Below are 23,157 nucleotides of genomic sequence, written 5' to 3'. Positions count from 1 at the left end.
TGGAGCGTGAAAGAGCACTTTACAATGGATATGGAATAGGTATGATATATCTGCTTTTCTGCTTACAGTTTTACTTTGTGTTATTAAATCAGTTATTTTTTTCCTCATGTAGGTTTAAAATATCTGTCTGTTGACAGATAGAAATAGAATGTACCTAAAGCAGCACCATCACGATTGATGATTTTTGCATATTTTGCAAAAACTCCCAAAGGTGACATGCCAGTTTCGTGTCTGCTAGCCTAGGAGCAGAAGGTAGTTATTCATACCTAAAGATCTCTCACAGGCACCACCACCACCAAAGTAAAAATAACATTCAGATATATATCATTGTACAGTGCTGCAGAATTTGTTGGCACTATATAAATAATATCAAAAAACAGCAATAGAAGTATCTCTAACCATAGACATATAAAAACCCTAATAAGACGTCTAACACCCTACACATCATGATATATCAAAAAACATAAAAGGAAACAAAAAAAATAAAATAATGGATTGCATATAAAAAATAAACTAGGGGAAAAATTATATACGAGAAGAAAGGACAGACACCAAAAAAAGAAACCCCCTAATGTTTCCGCTGTAAGCCTTTCTCAAGTTCAATTACCAGAGTAAGATTTAAGAACTTCTGAAGTACACACACTGTGCTGTAAGATCTGTAAGTCAAAGTAGATGTGGCTAAAGCTGCATAAACAGAAATAAAAGTGATTTAACTATTAAAATGCATATTATTAAGCAGTAATACTGCAAGGGCATGAGCTACACAACCAAAAGTGCTTTATTAAGCTAAAGTTGTTTTGGTGCTCAGAGATTATTTAGGGAACAAAGATCAGATCTAATTTGAAAATGTAAGTTTAACAATCTGACGTTACCATCTTGGGGAAAAAAAAAACACATACAAACAAGAAATGCTGAGATTATTTACTGCTTAAGCTTGATAGACAGGGATTTATATAGATCTTTAGCATGTCTTTCTGAAAATAGAACTGCTGTTAGTGCACTTTTCAATTGCAGAATAATGTAAAACTATGTTTTCCTCTTACACTGTCAAATCCATAAAACAAATGTAGTAAGAATGATTTATATTTATTTCTTGGATTTTCATTTACACTTGATTTCAAAGCTTTTACCTCTTAGAGTAAGGCATTATGAAGTATCTGTAAAGCTTTAAAGTATACCGGTCATGACAAGTGCAACTTAATCTTAAAGGATCACTATAGTGTCAGGAAAACAATGCAGTTTTACTGACACTATAGTGCCCTGAGGGTGCCCCCACCCTCAGGGTCCCCCTCCCTTGGCGCTAAGGGGTTAAAACCCCTTCAGTTACTTACCTTAATCCAGCGCTGGTCTCCCACTGTGCTGGTGACCGCTCCCCCGTCCGACGTCAGCGTAGCCGAATGCGCATGCACGGCATGTGCTGGCGCGCATTCAAAGTGTCCAATGCTTTCCTATGGACGCTCTGCGTGATGGAGGCGAAATGTGCCTCCAGCGTCGCAGATGTGCCTCTAGTGGCTGTCCAGAAGACAGCCACTAGAGGCTGGATTAACCCCAAATGTAAACACAGCAGTTTCAACTTGACCTCCGGCTGCATCATCGGGGTGTCATCAACTACCCTTGAACTAGAGTTCCAGGCTGGCTAATGTTTATTCAGTGCATCTTAATTCATTGCGCAGAGTGTCGGTCATTGACGGAGAGTGGTCAGGTTATGCTTCTGCAGATCTGCAAATCACCATACCACCAGGGAGCCCCAGAGCTTGCCAAGGACCTAGACAAGGGAACAAACTATTACCAAGTGGTTTGACTGTTACGGGTGAACCGGGCCAGGGTATCAAAACCACTAGAGAATATAATATCATTTCAGCTATACATACTAGCAAATGTCTTGATTTCTGTAAAATCGGTATTTAAAAAAAAAAAAAAAACTGACCCACCTTTCCTCCCCTTCATGTCAGTCACTTTAGTACTCTGTTGAGTATAACAGCTCCCTTCAGGCATTTTCATATATACACTGCCTTTTCAGAGAAAAGGCAGTGTGCTTACATTGCCTCTAGGGACACCTCTAAGTGGCCACTCCTTAGGGGTTTCCTGGCTCAGTGCTGCATACCTCTAAGTGGCCACACTGGAGGGGCTTCCTGGCTCAGTGCTGCATAGTAAGCAGACCTGCCATTCATCGTCTCCACGCTCTGCATGGGGACGCTACATTTTTCTCATAAAGATTTATTATTATCATTATCGCCATTTATATAGCGCCAACAGATTCCGTAGCGCTTTACAATATTATTAGTCGGGGGATTTAACTATAAATAGGACAATTACAAGAAAACCTACAGAAACGATACTTTGAAGAGGGCCCTGCTCAAATTAGCTTATTGGTGCATTGATTCAATGCATCTCTATGAGGAGGTGCTGATTGGCCAAAACAGTGTTTGGCTCTGCCCTTTGCTGATTTTAGTCAATCCAATTGGCTAATTGGTGTGGGGGGGGGAGGGGGGGGGGGCAAGCCACCTAAATGGTGGGTTTTCACTATAGGGTCAGGAAAACATGTTTGTGTTCCTGACCCTATAGTGATCCTTTAACCCTGTCTAGCCAAAGTAACTACTGTCTCACAGCAAGTGTGAATTACTTCAACTGTGGAGCTAGACTCTGACATGCAGCACCATTGCACTGTGAATTTGTACTAGGATCAGGCATTCTTTAAATTTTTCTTACTGATGATTCTAACAGAGGGATAACATGGGATTTCTATGGGCAACACACCCATAATATGCCATTTGCATTCAAAGTAGTAGTAATAAATGGTACAATATGTTTACACAGATCACACAGATCACATTCTTTTCAGTGGCGGAATTAGCGGTTATGTGATGTCTACTAAGCGCTACGGAATCTGTTGGCGCTATATAAATGGCAATAATAAATAAATAAATAAATACTTTAGAGACTTGGGATTGGTGGAGAAATTCTTAGCCAGAGTATTGCAAATACTCTTTCAAAGTATTGCATCCCTTTCAAAGCTGGAAGAGGGGAGTATATTTTTGTTTTTAACTTCCTGAGTACCAGGTTTAGGCATGCCATATTACCATGACAGATGTTGAACCTGAATGAACTAAACATGTATCTTAAAGATTACTTTAACACATACAAATGTGAGTCTGTTCCAGCATGGCAAGCAGTTATTTACCATAATGTTCAATGTACGTGAACGTTTTCAAGATGCCCAGGATATCCTTATAATTGTAAAGCTCTCCACAACCTTTTGCCTAGTAGACATATTTATTACCTGTGTAGAATCAACAGCCACTTTACATCTGATACTGTAAAACACATTATCTTGTGAGCTATCAAAAGCTAAGGGTATTGGCCTCTTGAAGTAATTTGCCGATATTATTGACAATTTTGAAGCAGACTTTAAAGAAAACTCAACACTCTCTTTTGAGTTTTCCTTCTTTAAGTTGAAGTAACTAGAAATTGTGGGGTTTTGTATTTGATTTCTGCAGCTGCAAGTCAAGTAGCTATTGACTGGACCTAATGCATTACATCCTGTTAATAGAAGGTAAATTTCTGGTTAGACAACAATAAAATATCTGTTAATTGCTAAGCAGTGATTGTAACCTTGCATTGTTTACTTAATCAATTTTGAGAACAATTAACGACCATATGTTCCCATTTATCAAATTGATGTCTGTTATTAGCCAAATTGCTATCTTTAAATTGTAAGCAAAACGTGCATGAATTTTTTGCAAAGTTTTATGTGCAAGCTAGTGGGAAAGAAGATGAAAATACAAATGTATCCTCTAGATGGCGGTAGCTCCGCCCAGTGTCTTGAAGTATCAGGTGTAGGAAAATATAGAGACAAAGTAGTTTCAGTTTTGTCCCAGTGTATCTTTTGACTGGGTTGGAATTTCAGTGAAAGTCCAACACAGTCAAAATGAGTATTTCATAGTTTTGAAATACTTCTTTTGCAGTGTCACTTTAAATCCCTGCTTGTTACAAAGAATCCCAAGTGTCATTTATTATCATTATTATTGCCATTTATGCAACAGATTTTGTAGCACTTTACAATATTATGAGGGGAGGGGGGGGGGATTTAAGTATAAATAGGACAATTACAAAAAAACCTACAGGAACGATAGGTTGAAGAGGACCCTGCTCAATCGAGCTTACATTCTATAGGAGGTGGGGTATAAAACACATTAGGACAGTAAATAGCAATCAAATAAGGTGGGAGTGAAGCAGAGCTGGAGCAAAGAGTAAAGTGCTTCCCTTTAGGAGAGAGCAAAACAGGTATGTAAGGTAGAGGTTACTCTGGGAGACCATAAGCTTTCCTAAAGAGATGGGTTTTAAGGCACTACTTAAAGGATTGAAGACTAGTGGAGAGTCTGATGGCGGTAGGCAGGCTATTCCATAGGAAGTGAGCTGCCCGCGAGAAGTCGTGCAAGCGTGAGTTGGCTATATGTGTCCAAGCAGCAGACAGAAGAAGGTCATGGGCAGAGCGGAGAGACCAAGAGACCTATGGATCTGTGAAGAGCTATGAGGGGCTTGAATTGTTCAGTGCTTTATAGGTATGGGTTAACACTTTGAATTGACTCCTATAGGATACAGGAAGCCAATGTAAGGACTGAGGAGTGATGTGTGAGAGGTAAATCAGTCTGGCGGCACCATTCATTACAGACTGTAGCGGGGCAATATGGCTTTTGGGAAGACCAATTAGGAGAAAGTTGCAATAATCCATGCGGGAAATTACTAGAGCATGGACAAGCTCCTTGGTAGCATATTGCGTAAGAAAGGGGTGTATGCGGGCTCTGTTTTTAAGATGGAATCTACAGAATTTGGCAACATATTGGATGTGAGGCTCAAAGGTGAGGCCAGAATCAAGTATAATGCCAAGACAGCGTGCTTGCAAGGATGGACTTTTGTGGATACCACTAATTTGAAGGGAGAGCGAAAGAGGGGGATCAGTATTAGGAGGAGGAAAGACAAGGAGCTCTGTTTTAGAGAGATTGAGTTTCAGAAAGTGGGAGTACATCCAGTCAGAGATGGAAGAAAGGCAAGCAGTGACATGTTGCAGTAAAGAGGACGGCAGGAAAGAGGTCCGGGGAGGAGAGATATATATTCACTGAAATTCCAATCTAGTTGAGAGAAATACAGAGACAAAGTAGGATCTACTTTGTCTCTGTATTTCTCCTCTGCCTGACATTTCCTGACACAAGGCAGAATCTATTTGTCAAGACTTGCAGCCGTCATCAGTCATCATAAGTGGGGTCTCCCTGCCGAGGGATCTAAGAAGAGAAATGTTAATGTATTAAAATTGTCTGTTACAAGGCTGGATACAGACTGGTTACTGTTCTGGAATTGAATATAGGTAAAGTTTCCAATACAGTAGTCCTTGTGAAGGGCTTATTCTATTATTTTTCTGTTTAATTTTTACCCAACCACAAGTTTATAAGGCTGATTATGCAGTCCTGGTGCACTCAGAGCAACATTGATGCATATCTGCAAAAGCTTCATGAACAGTCTCCTGCCAGGGCTCATGCAGTATCTCCGTTATTTGGCAAGAGAAACGAATAGCTCTTGCTTCTCTGAACATGTTGTTGCTCAGTTTTGGTACATTGTTTTAACATAGATGTCTTCTCTTTATTCACAAAATGAGGGCAAATTCAGCAATATGCCCTGGATATCCAGAACACATTACGAGTCATGATAACCTGATACTCTAGTGATTCTTAATTTTTATTTAAATCCAATATATTTTGCAATGCCCACTTTTTCATCGCTAGAGCCCTCAAGACTGCCAGTATTCATGTGTAGAATGGGGAGTAAAACAGTCTTGGCTCTAGATTTTACAAAACTGCTGGCTTTATTACTTTTCTAGATAAATCTATACCTCAGATTATTTTTCTCCTATTTAATGGAATGTCACCCAGTGTGTGATACAAGTAGAAATTACTCACCAAGTATGTTATCCAATCCTGACCTTTCATGAAGTCTGTTAATTCAGTCACCCATCTGTTTTCTTCTGAAAAGCCAATATTTCACAGAAGAGAATCTTTAATGTAAGCTAGTTTCTGCTAACATGGTGCTTTAGGGATATGCTTATATATATATATATATATATATTATATTTTACAAAATACACAATCCAGCACACTTGCTTATTCACTAAACAATGATTTCAAATCTCACAGATTTTAATAGTTTTATTTAAGAACACCTCACCTAGGCAAAAAATAATTGGGGTTTAGTTACATTATATGATCATATATTGCATGCCTCCCACAATGTCAATGTACTATAGTACTGAAAGAGGAGCACAATCAGCTAAAATATAAAGCTTTTTATTGTACATGTACAAACGTAACAGTTATCACCAATGTCCAAAATATACATTAAAGTATAAATGTAGTCATACATATACAATCAATATGCAGGCTCTTACCAAAACAGAAATCAGGAATAAGCAATCTAGGATATGCATACTAAGAAGTATTCCCCCAAATACAAAAAAGAATGGATACCAATATACAAATGTTAACCAAGTAGTACATACCAGAACCAATTGAACCTGTTAAAGCAACTGAGAGGAGGGCGAAATGGTCACAGAATATCCCCCAACGATCCGGCGTTGTCCACCTTTATCAAGGAAGCATGATATTATGAAAAAAATATCCCCTTTATATACCAACACATTATAACAACATAAATGACTCGTTTGTTTTGAGTGAGCCTCCATATCTGTATATCGATTGCTTCAATCTATTGCATGTGGCTGACAGCCGGGTGTGCCCACCATTTTGTTGTTAATACAACGTCAATGTATCCCATTCTCGGCAGGTCCTACTCTAGCAGCCTAATGCCTGCCCTTGTTTTATTTTTATATATATATATATATTCTTATCATTACAAAACACTGCTATTCCTACTAAAAATAGACAAGTTATAGCAGTACACAACATGTCCTTCTATATTAATAAACATACAAACACAATTACTTGAAGAAAAAAAAATATATATATATTATGTATGTATATATAAGGTGGATAGTCCATACATTGTTAAACACAAATCTGCACACACCAGTCAAGCCAAGACTTGCTTATCTCACTTTAACAATGCTCTCTGTACTGCACAGGATTCTGGGTGGGCATATGCAAATAAGCTCAACAAAAAACTAATTTTTGCCTCATTTTCCACTTTATACATGGATTCCTTAGAGCATGTATCTACTGTATACACCATCTTTGAAACATAACTCAGTAAGAGGTGAGATTTCTGTGGGAAAAGCAAGTCTTATAGCTTGACTGGTGTGTGTAAGTTTTAACAATGTATTAATGTGTGTGTGTGTGTATATATATATATATATATATGTGTGTGTGTGTGTGTGTATAGAGATATGTATATGTATATATATATATATATATATATATATATATATATATATGTATAATCATTTGTGTAGATTGAGTACAGCAGTAACTTGTACATGTTCAGTAGGACTAGCAGTGTTTTGTAATGATGATATCTTGCCATGCAAGTCCAAGCTGTGATACAGAAGTTAAACTAACCACAGGGCAGATAAAACATAAATCTGTGTATTACACCAGGGAATATACCTCTGTATACCTCAGCAGTGCTGGATTCCCAAACAATATTCTTTGTTGTTATTTTTTGAGATTTCCTAAGGGATTCTAGGCAAACACTAAACCACTTACAAAGCTGTGTTTAAGGAAGACAGAATCTGGTGCTCATATCAGTAGATGGTCATAGTTTACAAAATAATAGAGAAATTAAACTGTGAATGAAGAAAGTCACTTGGCTTAATCCTGCAAACAAGACAGAATACCACCCAAAACATGCATTTCTCCCCTTGTGTGGGCTTACTGACTCTTTATTTACATTTAAAATTAAACTATTGCCATCTAGTTAATTATTTTGTTTGCAAGAGAAGCCAAACTATAGGCATCAAATCAACTTTATGTGTGATAGTGAGTGGAGCAATTTCACCATATATGAGACAAAAAATAGAAGTATATATATACAAACTGTTGTCGGTGTGTGGTATATCTTCCAGTAATAATGATGTATATAAAAGGAAAAAAAGAAACTTACTTACTTAACTTACACAATTATTATTGAACTTTGGTTCAAAGATACATCAATCTTTAGAAAATCATTGAAAAGTCATTCATAACAGAGAACAATTCTTAACTTACACAATTATTGTGTAAGTTAAGAATTGTTCTCTATTATGAATGACTTTTCAATGATTTTCTAAAGATTGATATATCTTTGAACCAAAGTTCTATTGAGTATCAAGTTAAAGTGTTTCAGTCGATTTAATTGAAAATTGGACGCTTTTTAATTCAATAACCAATCACGAAGGACTGATGCCCTTTTTAAGCCCACAACCAATATGGAGGTTGTGAGCACGTCCTGAGGAAGCCGATTGGTGAAACGCGTTGACGTCATAGAAGGGGGAGGAGCTTGCAGACCACGGAGTCCTGAAGCGTTTTTTCCGGTACACGGCAACACATGTGGAGAATCTTTTGCAGCCGAATAAGGAGAACGCCGGACTAAGCAGCCTGCTACCCTAACATATTAAGCTCTCATAGTGAGTTGACACCCTATCTTTTATTCCTTTTATTCTATTTTATGTATATGTTTACTATTTTTTTTCTGCATGTGGCAGATAATAAATTTATGTCCTTTTTTCCTATTGGAACTCCATCTTAGTATTCCCTAAAACGATACTTTTCAACCTGTAAATTATTACCAATGCATATGTTTATATCTTTCATGTAGACAATCTGCACTACTACTGTTTTCTTTTTTTTCCTTTTATATACATCATTATTACTGGAAGATATACCACACACCGACAACAGTTTGTGTATATATATATATATATATATATATATATACATACTTCTATTTTTTGTCTCATATATGGTGAAATTGCTCCACTCACTATCACACATAATTTTCTCTTTTTGGTGGAGTTTGGGGTTACACCAGAGTGTGAAGCAATTGTTGGTAAATTTAGCACCCAGATTGTATTTATCTATATTGTATCAAATCAACTTTAGTTTAATGAAGCAGTTTTGGTGTAAAGATCATGTCCATGCAGTCTTACCGTTCAACCCTATGCCATTTAGGAATGAAATCACTTTTGTTTTTGTCAATGCTGCCCTAGCCACACCTCCTCTGGCTGTGACTGTCACAGCTTGCATGAAAACATTGGTTCAATTTAATAGAGAAATGTAATAGAATGTGCAATAAGGAAAGTTTAAACATTAGATCTCCATTCACAGAAAGTGTATAGGAACGATCTTCTATCCAAATGCAGGGAGGTGTGACTGTTGCTGTATAACCAAAGTGATTTAACTTCTATATGGCAGATAATTGAACATTGAGACTGCATGGGCATGATCTGTACACCAAACTGTTTCATTATACTAAAGTTGTTTTGGTGCCAATAGTATCCCTTTAACACTGTGGATGAGTGAGTCTGGTCATAAACCTGATCATTTAATTTTATTTTTTACTCTTAAAATTTTATTTTATTTTTTTTTTAAAAAAAGACCGACAAAACTAAGTAACATTACCAGAAATTAAGGCATATTTACTCTCCAATCCTTCCACCTGTCTAACAGCTGTATTTTTAGCTTTGTCCCTAAGGCCACCTAGTTATATGGACTGCCATTAGAAGCACTTTCTGGTGCCTAAAGACATCGATCGGTCCCCAGAGAGGTGTCTTGATCAAGTTAATATCTTTGAGATATCAGAGATGCAGATAAACGCAGCACAGCAATTGACATGCATGCTTTTCTATGGATGATCCAAGGATATAGAGGGGGAAAAAAAACTGTTCGGTTTCCTCTGCAGGAGCTAAGGAGTAGTGAGCACATGGAATCTGGTATCATAAGTTTATCCATGGCTACTACTGTGCTGGCATTGAATCGAGTTGGACAGTCATGTTTTTTTTTGTCAATTGGAGACAGGCAATACTGGGCCAGCCGGGATAGCCCAAAGGAGAGTGGGGGAGCCAGTCCTGCCCCCTATGTCACTCCCCTAGTTGGCAATGTCACTAGTCACCCATGGGTTTCATATATTTTCTGATATTTTCAGAGGTCCCCTGACTGTGGCTGTTAACTTGTCCATAAGATATGTCATTGAGTTTCGTAATAACTGTCTTAATGGAAGGGCGTTCAGGCTTAAGCCTGTCTAGCGGCAAGCGTTACTTTGTGTATGAGTTTTTGCTCATGTTTCATCCACCCCTCCAAGGGTCTGGATCAAAGATATACCCAGGTCATCTGGTGTTTTTTCATGTAATAATGTTTTAACTGGTGTGGTGTACCATCAGAACATCGTCTACTAAGACTGTTACTGTAAATTCACACATATGGAGGTTGTTTTGTTAGATTTACATATTTCTTCCCATTCTGTGCCCTCTATCCCTTCCCCTAAATCTGTCTCCCATTGTTCTGTATAGTGTAATCTACCCCAGTCAGTGGAATTTGAACTAAGGTAAGCATATAAAGATGTAAAGAGGCCCTTGGGAGGTGTTTCGTCTAAGCACATATTTTCAAAAAAAGGTCTGTGGTTTGTGGGCAGCCTCTCTAATGTATACGTGTTTTGCGAACTCCCGAGTTGAAGGTATCTAGAAAGAAAGGGAAAAAAAAATCAGATGTAGTGAGTTCTGCTCTACTTTTGAGAAATTCAAATGACGATATCTTCCCTCCTTCATATAAGTGAAAAATTCTCTGAAATCCTGTTTGTTAAATATTTCTAAAATCATGAGCTTTCATTCCTGGGAGGAAATGGGACAGGGGATGGGGTGAAAGAATGCTGTGGGACAGGGGATGGGGGGAAGGAACGCTATGGGACAGGGGATGGGGGGGGAGGAACGCTATGGGACAGGGGATGGGGGGAAAGAACGCTACGGGACAGGGGATGGGGGGAAAGAACGCTACGGGACAGGGGATGGGGGGAAAAAATGCTATGGGACAGGGGATGGGGGGAAAGAACGCTATGGGACAGGGGATGGGGGGGAAATAAACACTATGGGACAGGGGAGAGGTGGGGGAAGGGGAGTTTTTCATATTGGTTGAATTAAATTCATTAAAAAGTCTAATATTAATACAATTATAGGAAAAAAAAAAGTTTTTAAAATCATGTGGGGAAAAGTCACTTTCGGTTTCGGGTTTCGGCCAAGGGCATCCCGAATTTTCGGTTTTAGCCCTGAATTTTCGGTTTCGGTGCATCCCTAATATTAGCTCTTTGATTTCCACAGAACTGACCACAGGCAGTTGAGTGATTTATAAATGTCTAGAAAACCTTTTGATGGCATTTTTTTCCCCTAATACCGTGTTGCTATTATGTATGTTGTTTGTTGAGTATCATTAGGTTAAGATTAGTGTTTGGGGGTTGTGGAGCAGAGAGAAAGGTTTATTTCTTAAATTTTGCTTTACATTGCATTTTTCATGATTATAAATGCATGGATGTTGTGGGAGATATATTTATCTACTGTATCACTGCTTGTTCTTTCACTTCCAACAGAAAGTTAAGACCTTTTCAGCACTAAGCGTATCTCTCTTAAATGCATGTGCAGCATTTTATTTATTTCTTTACAGTTTTTTCATTGCATATGGCACACTTGCCTTCATTGAGCAATTAATGAGTGTTCTGTATTTACCCGTATGAATGGGGCCAGGAAATTGATGCAATATTTTTGAAGTGGTATTCAGTGGCGAAATATGACATCTTAACTACCACTCTTTTACATTTTAAGGGTAAAGGCTAAATGTTATATGTAAAAAAAAAAAAAATAATTGTATTTGAGTTTGTATGATCCAATGTTAATTGTTGCACTTGAGAATTGGTAGATGAATTCTAAGCTTTATCATTAAACTCTTCTTGTTTGTTCACAGAAATACCAGATATTGTGAATGCAAAACATCTGAACTTTTTCAGGTAAGCGTATTAAACTCCATTGTGTAATGCGGTTGATCAAAAAGAAATGGATGATAATGTAAATTGCCATCACAAAGGAGTGACACATAATTGTCTCAAAGTAGGGGGTAGCCCTGTATTTTAGTAGATGTATTTGAACACTTATGAACTCAACCCACAAAGGGCATTGTTTTTAAATGAAAGAAAACCTAAAAATTAAAAGAATAATTATATTATCACTTAAATCATTCTATGAATAAATTGCTTGAAACACAAACAAAAATTATGAAACACAAATTATACATCCACCTAACAAAAAGCTGTGTAGTGAATATTTGTATAGATTTATTGAAGGATTACTCTGACCACTTCAATGATTTAAAGTGGTCATGGTGGTGGGATTCTGAATGTGCAGTGATTCAGCTTTAAAACCCTGCACAAACAGAGATATGGTTATTGTGTGCCAGGGGCTAGTTGCACTATGTCAATTATGTGCACATTTTACATCTGTTGTCAGTGCTCCTTCCCCTCCCTCCTGCCTCCCTCCATTCAAAAATTGGGAGAAATCCTCCCTTCTGCTTTCTCACCGTCTCTCTTGCCTCGCCGGATCAAAGTGTGCAAATGTGCTCTGAGCTAACAAATCGGTCCAATCACAGTCTTCTTTTTTGAGAAAATTGAAAGGTCTCAATTTCCTTAAAAATCCTAATTTTTAGGAGTTATATTATTATACATGTGTTCACTGTTTTATAGGTAATCATAAATATGGGAAATAATATATGATGATATCAAGGGGATCTTAGAGTGCACACGTACCATGATTCTCTATCTGGAAGGATTAAAACTTTTTGCCCACATGTGTAACCCCTTAAGGACTGAGCCAAATGTACACGTTTTGATAAAAATAAAACGTAAACAAAACTTGGAATTGGACTATATTTCTGTTCAACCGTAATTCACCTCTTTCTTATTAAGTGCACCCACACTTACTATATATAATTTTATTCAGGAGAAATAGGGCTTTCATTTATCATCAAATATTTAGCTATGAAACATAATTTAATATAAATAAAATATTTAAAAAATTGAGAAATTAAGCAAAAAAATATTTTTAGTTCTGCATGACATTTTAACTGTGAATGTCAAAATACTGTTGCTGTCATAATAATCCATCTTCACCCAGCGAGGGCACGGCACAGGCTGAGTTGCGCAGGGCGGGGAAAGGCTTATAAAGCCTTCCTATGCCCTGCAATTAGGCTCAGAGTGCTCTGACAGGTAAGCCTCTAAATTTACGTGTTACAGCATTCTGATTGGTTGGCTTGAATATCAAACAACCAGTCAGTGAGTTATTGTAACATATTCATCCTCACTTTGCGGTATCTGCTCTCAGCAGCCACACGTCAGTGTACCTGACTCCTGCAACATGTTGGTGGATGCCAGCCACTGCGGATCCACGCCAAATTATGAATAAATGAAATTCCCGTTTGCATGCCCAAGTGTTTAACTGGGCATGCGCGGGAATTTCACAACGCTATCTAGTGTGGTCAGATAACGTGTCCCACAGGGACTTCATCTACCCACATAAAGATGGCGGTGCCCAGGACCTAGATTTGGGCACAAAATAAAGATGAAAAATTAGGTAAGCTGGGGGGCTTAGGGCATTTTGGGAGTGACTAGGGCGACAATTAGATGTAGTGGAGTCGCCCATGACGGTGCCGCTTTAAATTGCTATTTGTGTCAAAAAAATCAACATTTTTTTTTTTTTTTTTTTTTTTTTTTTTTTTACACATTTGGCATAGATTGGTGGTAAAAGGGTTGCATGAAAAGTCAAAATACTCCAAGTTTAATACCTTTGTCTTCTTTAAAAAAATATATACATGTGAAGGGTTAATCAGGGATTCCTGACAGATATTTGTGTTATAATGTAACTTAATTACATTGTAATTACATTGCGTTAATTTTGGGGAAACAATTGGTTTGGAAATAGTAAAGTGCTACGTGTACTCATAGAAATCTTTTCTCATAGAAATCAGCACTTTTCTAAACTGGGGTTTAATTAGGGTAATTCTCACCCATAAAGCACTTCAGCAAGCTGAATGGTCATTTAAAATGTGGTAGTTTTGTTCTCATAAGCAGCTACTTATAGTGCTCCCCCCTCCCTCCGTGAAGGGGTTAAAAGTGCACTAAGATTGATGATCTCCGCCACGGAGGTGGGACCAGGCAGGACCAGTCACTGGAAAACCGGTATGGCATGGAAGTAAGATCACCCTTAATCTCCAGACAGAGGGTGGTCAAGGACTTAATGCTGCATTCCAACACTGTAGTACACAGGAGTACATGTTTATATTCCTGACACTATAGTGTTCCTTAAATAATAAAAATCTGAAAATCTCACTGTCTTGTAAGTAGTATACCAAGATAGTGGGGTTTTCAGATTATTTTTATTTTTTCTCCTTTTTGGTAATGGGGTATGATTGTGATTATGTTCAGCAGTGCCTAGAACTTAATTGCTTGTTCCAGCATGGTATCTAGAAGTTATACACTCAGGCTTGGTATGATGTATAATGCTTTGAACACGGTCTATAAGTTGAATCTCACAGACTCTAGGGTTCTGATTTGAAACCAATTTGTGTTTCCTCTGTATTAGAAAAAATAATTTTATTCTGCTGTTATATTACATCCCTAAAGCACAGGGAGGAACGTCATTTCCAAGAAAGGGTTTCATTAGTTCCAGGTTGACATGGGTTAATTAACTTGGTGTTTTATAGGTCTTGATACTTTGAACTTATTTTCTACCTGACCTCCTGTTTCTCAAGGGTGGTCCCTGTGATTGAATACCGTGGGGTTGCTGACTAGCAGCCTCAAGAGCAGGAGTAGGTAACCTTTGGCACTCCACATGTGTGGACCACATCTTCCAAGATGCTTTGCCAGCATAATGGCTGTAAGAGCAGCATCAGAAACATAGTCCACAACATCTGTAGTGCCGATAGTTAACTACCCCTGCTCTATATAGTAAGTATATAGCAGTCTAGTGCTTTGTCTGAGGAGATATAGTGTTAATGTCGCATTGATTACTCAGCTGGCTATTTTGAAAATGTTTATTAGATTTATTTTAAATTCGCTATATCTGAACTCGGCCACCCCAGTGTATACCACTTTATTAGCTGTTGGTTAATGCCGTCATGGGGTAGTAAACAATCAGGAAAACATGTTTTATGACCATTATTTTTTAACAATCCGCATGGATGCAGTATGTTCCCACCCTCCTCTTATGGTAGTTGTGGAGCTATTGACAAGGATTTATCTGTGGAAATTATAAACCACATTTTATCCAGATTTTAATTTTAACTGAAGCAATTTACAGAAGAAACCTAAAAAAGGTTAAATAACTGTTTATTTATTTTTAGTTATTTTGTCCGCTCTGCAGTGTAAAAGGAATGTTAGCATATCTGAATTATTTAGATTTTGTTTTCTCTTTTTCTTATAGGACCACTATAGTGCCAGGAAAACATACTTGTTTTCCTGGCACTATAGTGCCCTGAGGGTGCCCCCTCCCTCAGGGACCCCCTCCCGCCGGGCTGGATGGAGAGGAAGGGGTTAAACTTACCTTTTTCTCCAGCGCCGGGTGGGGAGCTCTCCTCCTCCTCTCCTCCTCTTCGGCTGAATGCGCATGCGCGGCAGGAGCTGCGCGCGCATTCATCTAGTCCATAGGAAAGCATTACTAATGCTTTCCTATGGACGCTGGCGTCTTCTCACTGTGAAAATCACAGTGAGAAGCACGCAAGCCCTCTAGCGGCTGTCAATGAGACAGCTGCTAGAGGCTGAATTAACCCATTTAGAAAAAAGGGTTAACTGTAGCTGGACCAGGCACCCAGACCACTTCATTAAGCTGAAGTGGTCTGGATGCCTATAGTGGTCCTTTAACAAGTTTTCACTTAAATTTCTGTATCAGCTTTTCCTATGTTTCTTATTTCACCCCAGTGAAATACAGCAAAGAAGTTTAAAAGGCACTGCTTAACCTTTATTATTGTTATACAAATAAATAATTTCATGCATCTACATGTGGAAAATACTATTATGTTTCAGAAGCACGATTCACCTTACGCAAGTGTGTATAATGTGCCGATGACAACCATGTCACTTCTGTCCTTCAACATTTTATTGAGGTTTCAAGGAAATGGAATGCTAGATATGTCAGTAAATTGACTTGCAGATTAGAAATATGTGTTACCTTCTTTACTTTGCTCTATTCATGAAAAGGGTAAGTGAAGAGGGTTAACTGGAAAATGAGGCAGGTAGAAGATATATTTGAAATTGCACTCCCACTCGCTCCACTCTTATTTTGGCTCTGCAAGGTCTTAAGTGGTACATGTCTCTTGGCTAATGTATAGTCACAGAAACAAATGGTTGCTGGGAAAAATGGAAAAACAAAAAGGTTACAACATAATACAAGACCATGATATTTCTAAATCATAAAAGGCTTCTGTGTGAGATATATGTTGTTCATTCAAAACATGCTATTGTAAGCATGCAAAACATGTGACAAAGTAAATTTTCCAATTATGCTTCAAGGTCATATTTGTGATATGTTGGTTCCAAATGGATCATTTAGAATAATAAACCAATGTTTTTTGTTTTTGTTTTTGTGTTGCATGATGAGTTCTGCAAGGCCATTTAATTTTTGTTTATTTTATTCCTCTTGGAAAATATAAGATGTCTATAAAGTGATTTTAAATATTAAATTAATTTGTAGTGTTTATTTCTTTATTTTTTTTTAGCTCCTTGACCATCTAATGCCATTATTTACTTATTAGAACAAAATTGTAAACTGAAAAAAAAATCACTGACTGTACCCACATGAGCTATTCCATTAAGCTGCAGTTGTTCTTTAATACTAATATTTTGCTATAAAAAGACACAATTAACATTCTAATAGGTTGTAAGCACAAGTTAGCTAGGATTGAGGGGCAATATTAGGGAATATGTTGGATGTTGAAAAAAAAAAATTGTGCTAGAGGTGAATTTATATGGTAGTGGCTTAAAGGATATATATATTATAATTACACTTTCCTTTATCTGTTTAGATTTTAGTGCTGCCCCCTTTTGTTTTCATTACAAAAAAATAAAAATCCTTTGAAATAGCCATTAAACTTGGCTGTAACCCAGCACCAAGACAAGATCAGTGCAGCCTGATCCTCTTGTGAAGTCCTAAAGTCTAATGAAAATGCTTCTCACAGGAAAGCAATGAAATACACATACCGTATATACTCGAGTATGAGTATATACATTTTTTGTGCTGAAAAACCCCAACTCGGCTTATACTCTAGTCAGTGTCTGTATTATGGCAATTTGCATTGCCATAATACAGACAGGGGGCTGTGGGGGCTGCAGAGCTGTTACTTACCTCTCCTGCAGCTTCTGTCAGCTCCCTTCTCCTCCGCGCCGGTCCGTTCAGCACCTCGTCAGCTCCCAGTGTAAATCTCGCGAGAGCCGCGGGGTCATAGTGTGGCTCTCGCGAGACTTACAGTGTAAGCTGACAGAGGAGCTGACTGGACCGGCGCGGAGGAGAAGGGAGCTGACAGGAGCTGCAGGAGAGGTAAGTGCTCCCTGCCAGCCCCCCTCTTCCCCCACTGAACTACCAATGTCACTGGACCACCAGGGTAGGAGAGCCCCCCTCCCTGGCCAACTAGGAAGCAGGGAGGGGGGACGAAAATAAAATAAAAATAATAATAAAATAAAATAACAAATAATAATTATAATAATAATTCAATATAAGAAAAAATAATAATAAAATTGCCCACCCCCACCAAGGCTCTGCATTCATACACACACACACACTGCATTCATTCATACACACACACACACACTGCATTATATACACACACACTGCATTCATACACACACTGCATTCATACACACACTGTACTCATACACACACTGTACTCATACACACTGTACTCATACACACACTGTACTCATACACACACTGCACTCATACACACACTGCACTCATACACACACTGCACTCATACACACACACGCTGCATTCCTACACACACACACACACTGCAGTCATACACACACACTGCATTCATTATATACACACACTGTAAATAAATATTCAATTAATATAATTTTTATAGGATCTAATTTTATTTAGAAATTTACCAGTAGCTGCTGCATTTCCCACCCTAGTCTTATACTCAAGTCAATAAGTTATCCCAGTTTTTTGGGGTAAAATTAGGGGCCTCGGCTTATATTCGGGTCGGCTTATACTCGAGTATATACGGTAGTTTATAAATCCACAAATCCAGTGCTTTCTCTATGAGAAATATGTGGAAATTGCAAATTGTAAACAGTGTCATGCTTACTAGCTATATATTAATGGCTTACTAGGAAGCATGGTGGTATCTTTGTAACACACTGAGGACCTCTTTGGTTCTGTACTGAGATGTCAACAAAAAGTACCCCCACCCCTCCCCCCAAACAAAAATATATGGGGGCACCAATTTTACTTGCAATAAAATTGTAATGCTACTATTATCCATTAAGGGCATTATATACAGTGTTATTCACTAAAGTGAGAATTTAAGGTGAATTCAAAGGGAATTTTCAAATTTAAGAAATAACCAAACTGGTAAATTTCTATAACTCCGCTAATCTTTCCATTCCTAAATTTTAAATTCTATTTGAATTCACCTTGAATTCCCTCTTTAATGAATACACCTGTTAATCTCTCACTGCAATTAAACTTTCTCTTATTCTCTCATGCGTGGCAAAATTGTAATACATTTCTTACTTTGTCCATGTGTCATGCCATGTACAGACAGCAAATACGGTGATATAGAATTAATGAGAATAATTGCATGCTCTAGTCCTCCATCATTATTGAACTAGAAATATGGTCACCTGCTGGCAGATGGCCACGTCCTCCTATCCACACGTGATAGTGCATACCAAAAAAGAGAAGAACTAGAAAAAAAATCCCTCTTTTGTATAAAATGTATCTTTTAGTCATACTTATTTAAACAATGTGTAAATATCCAGAATCAGTGGTTAAAATTGCTAAAATCTCAGCTCTAGACCAAAAAGATATTCGTCAGAAATTCTATATGGAATACATTGGTTAAAATGTATAGCTGTCAGTTATCTGGTCTATTGTGAGTATCCTTAATCAATATAGGTGTAGTGAAGAGTGGGCAAGGATTATGTTTCTGGGGTAAAAATCTTGTTAGAAAATTAAATAATCCGCTAAACAGACCTAAAGAGCCATAAGAGAAGGTCTTAGAAACACATAAGTGATGGTGCAAAATGACAGAGGGGTATGTCCATTAAGCAGGGTTTCCCTTAAGCAGTGTTTCTTGAACTTAAGATGTATTAAATTATATCAAGTATATAGATAGTAAGTGGGGACAACCCTAAATACGTGCCTTAAAGAGCACCCCTCTAGAATGCCACACCCACTAAGCCTAAACTGGATACAAGTCCATAATCTTAAATAGCCAAGAGCAATTCTGAAAAAAGCAAAGCCAGTTTTAATGGTGTGGTCCAAATCCATTTTAAATCAGTCAAGGTGGATAAAACGACCATGGTCTCTAGTATCAAGGTGAGGGGGCTGTTTTTTGTTTTTTTTCTAGTTCTTCTCTTCTCTTTTTTTTTTTTTTTTTGGAATGTAATTTTAGTTAGAAGGGGTTATCCCCAATGGTGGGATTCAGCCGGTTCTCACAAACCTGTTATTAACATTTAGCAAGTTCTCCGAACAGTCTGCGAAACCGGCCCCCACCAGGAGTGCAAAAAAGGTTCCATAAGGGAACCGCACGCTCACTAAGCCAGCTGGGGACCGCCTCCCCCTTACACCCAGCGTAGGAGCACTGGGTGTTACGTGACTACCTGACGCTCAGTGTGAAAGAGGCAGAGCACGCTGGACAACGAGAGGCCCCTCCCCTGCCTAGACAGGTAAGAGGGGAGGGGGCCCATGTATCGTTAGGTAATTCTTCCCCAACTGGCTGCCTGCCAGTTGGGGAAGAAGTGAGGAGAGACACATCAGTGTGATGGTGTAGGGGAACATGGACAGAATGTGTAGGAGGACATGGAGAGGAGGGGGCATAGAAGGAAATGGTAAGTGGACATGGAGAGAAGGGGGATATGGATGGAATTGGTAAGGGGACATAGAGGGAAGGGGGAGATATGGAAGGGAGGGATACATGGCTGGTAGGAGTACATGGAGGGGAGGGGAGGGGATGGGAAGGGGGACATGAAGAGGAGAGACATGGATGGAAGATTTAACAGGGCATATAGGGAAGGGGGATGGTGAAATGGATGGAATGGGGGATGTCACTATCCCACACACACTCTCTATCACCACAAATTGCCACACTGTCACCCTCATTGGAGGCAGAGAGGCTAGTGGTAGAGAGATGGCACAGAGGGGCTGGTGGCAGAGATGGCACACACCGGCTAAGGGCAGAATAGCATTGGCAGGCAGTTTGGGGGCACATGTATCATTGGCATGATATACACATTTTATGAATTTATTGCTCTTTGGCATGACATACCTAGTTTATGTATGTATTGCTTCATTGGCATGATATGCCAAGTATATGCGCTTACTTTCCATTGGCATGATATTCAAAGTTATGTATTTATTGACAAATTGCAAATAGAGTGCACAATTCAAAGTAATTAGAATGTGAAAAGAGCTCTAAACACCTTGAGTTGTATCCCCTAAACCAACTCTACAAATATACAAAACATACATACATAAGGTGGGGCTGGTATACATTTGTAAAGATAAAACAAAACAATGGTGCAATATTGCCAGTATAAATGTTTAAAGATTATGAAATTTGGAGTGTCACTCACAGGTAAAGTAACCTATATTGCCAGTAACCTTTAAACATTTGTACTGGCAATAGTGTACCATTGTTTTGTTTTATCTTTACAGATTTATACCAGCTCCACCATATGTATGTATGTTTTATGTATTTATTGCTCATTGTATAGTATACCTAATTTTTTATAGTCTGCTTATTGGCAAGATATACAAAGTTTATGCATTTAATGCATTAATAGCATTCCTTTTGTCCCCAGGAAAGATATATATATATATATATATATATATATATATATATATATATATATATATATATATATATATATATATATATATATATATAAAATATTCTCAAAAATAAAGGCTTGCACTCACGGTCTGTTGTTAGGATTAAAACATTTCTTCTTTATTCCATATTGTTAAAATATAGTTGCTGTCATCTTTGTCAACGTTTCAGCCACTTCAGTGGCTTTCATCAGGACCAACTCAGCTCACAAAACTATTACATATACAAAAAACCGCTTATATATAGCTAAACAGACTTATTAAACAAATTAAAAACACTTACCACCTGTGTATTCAGGCGCCCGGCGTCTCTCGCTTCCGTGTGCGCATGTGCGAACATGCCGAAACCGGAAGTAGCGTGTCCGCGTCATTGTGCCGTTGCCAGGGTAACCCGAAATGTAAACAAGGCACCCGGCAATGAAACACTCCTACACACTGCTCGGGCGCCTGTTAGGTGGATTAAACAGATAAAACATCATGTGTACACATCTTATTAACCCCCCTGCAGCACCAACCTTATGTGGCTAGCTGTAGTTGTGTCATCTCGGACACCTTTTTAATATATCAGCTGCTCACTTTCATTTTCTAAATTCAAATGTATTCTAATTATAAAGTATTATAGCAATATTTTAATAGGATTAAATATTAGTGAGATTCTAACTTACTTTTGTATATATCGGCTAGGACCGTCTTCAAAGCCATTTTTAAAGATATACCACCCCTCTAAGCTCTATTAGTCATCTCTCTCTAAAAAGGGGTTACTACCTTTCCTATTAACTATTAAAGTGTTAAAGTATTTGTTCACACTTTTACAACTATACCCTTTCAAAGTGGTAAACATTATGTTTGAAGTGATACTCAGTGCTTACTTATATGAATGTTTGCTTTAAATAGTGTCATTATGTTTGTCACTAATATCTAAATAGTTAAAGTGATACTATGTTGCACTTATATACATTAAAGTGCTATCATTTAATATTAAAGTGATACTCTGTGCTTTTTATGTACATTTTAAAGTGATACTGGTTGCGTTTATGTACATTAAAGTGCTCACTGTAACTTATTACAATAATACCTGGTGTTATTTATGTGAATCATTAAAGTGAAACTGATTGCATGTTATGTACAATAAAGTGCTAACCTAGTTTATTAAAGTGAAACTTTGTGCCGCTTGCGTTTGTTGTTAAAGTGATACCTCTTGCATTTATATACACTAAAGTGCTTATATTAAACATTAAAGTGATACAATGTGCTTATCTATTTACAGATACTACGGTGATATGGATGTCCCTCCTTTTAACGTATATATAATTAGGTCTGATCTCCCTTCTCTCTCATCTAATATTTAATAGGTCCTATATATAAAGACCTATGTTGTGCTGCAATGGGGGGTAATTCTATTTTTAAAAACAAAACTTTGCTCAAGAGGATTGACATATAGTTTAAATCAAATGAACGGGGCATATGATAACTGCTCATTTAAACCCCAGGGTGCAACTGTGTCCAGTTCAAAAATCCAGAACGCCTCCCTGCGTAGTAATATATTGCCTCTATTCCCACCTCTTCTTGGGAGTGGAACGTGGTCGATTGCTACAAATTTTAGAGTGGCCAGAGAGTGTTTGCATTCCAAGAAATGCTTCGCAACCGGTTTATCCGTGACTCCATCCCTGAATGCCGTTCTGATATTGGACCTGTGTCCCCTGATCCGTTCGCATATTTGTGTTTCCGTCTTGCCGACGTAACATAAACCACAAGGACATGATAATTTGTATATGATATACGTAGATTTGCATGTAATTGTATATCTGATCCTGTAGATCTTGTTTCTATGTGGATGAGAGAATGTGCGTGCTGGCACCATATGGCCGCACGTCACACATCCTAAGCATCGTACACATCCTCGTATCTGTGACGGCTGGGATTTGATGTAACTTTCAACTGGATCCGTTTTTATTAACATGTCTTTTAAATTTCTGTTCCGGCGAAAACAGATTCTTGGGGGTTCTCTAAATTCTTTGGGTAATGAGTCTTCATGTGACAACATGTTCCAGTTTTTCTTAATAACCTTAGATACTTTATGAGCTTGGTTATGA

The 23,157-nt window shown here is 38.0% G+C and overlaps 1 protein-coding gene across 1 annotated transcript in view; it reads left to right on the top strand.

Annotated features, from left to right (window-relative positions):
- The window catches only part of TMA16 (translation machinery associated 16 homolog), a 60,825-nt gene that overhangs the window by 28,816 nt on the left and 8,852 nt on the right, over window positions 1–23,157 (top strand). Inside the window, exons 5-6 of the mRNA XM_063458207.1 lie at window positions 1–39; window positions 11,928–11,970. The exon at window positions 1–39 is cut by the window's left edge and continues 110 nt beyond it. Coding sequence (XP_063314277.1) covers window positions 1–39; window positions 11,928–11,970 — 82 coding nt within the window. The remainder of the gene's footprint in view (window positions 40–11,927; window positions 11,971–23,157) is intronic.

This window comes from Pelobates fuscus, chromosome 6 (assembly GCF_036172605.1).
Source record: "Pelobates fuscus isolate aPelFus1 chromosome 6, aPelFus1.pri, whole genome shotgun sequence".
In the NCBI taxonomy this organism is placed as follows: domain Eukaryota; kingdom Metazoa; phylum Chordata; class Amphibia; order Anura; family Pelobatidae; genus Pelobates; species Pelobates fuscus.
The sequence above is the reverse complement of the archived record's forward strand: the minus strand, read 5'-3'. Positions and strand labels throughout refer to the sequence as shown.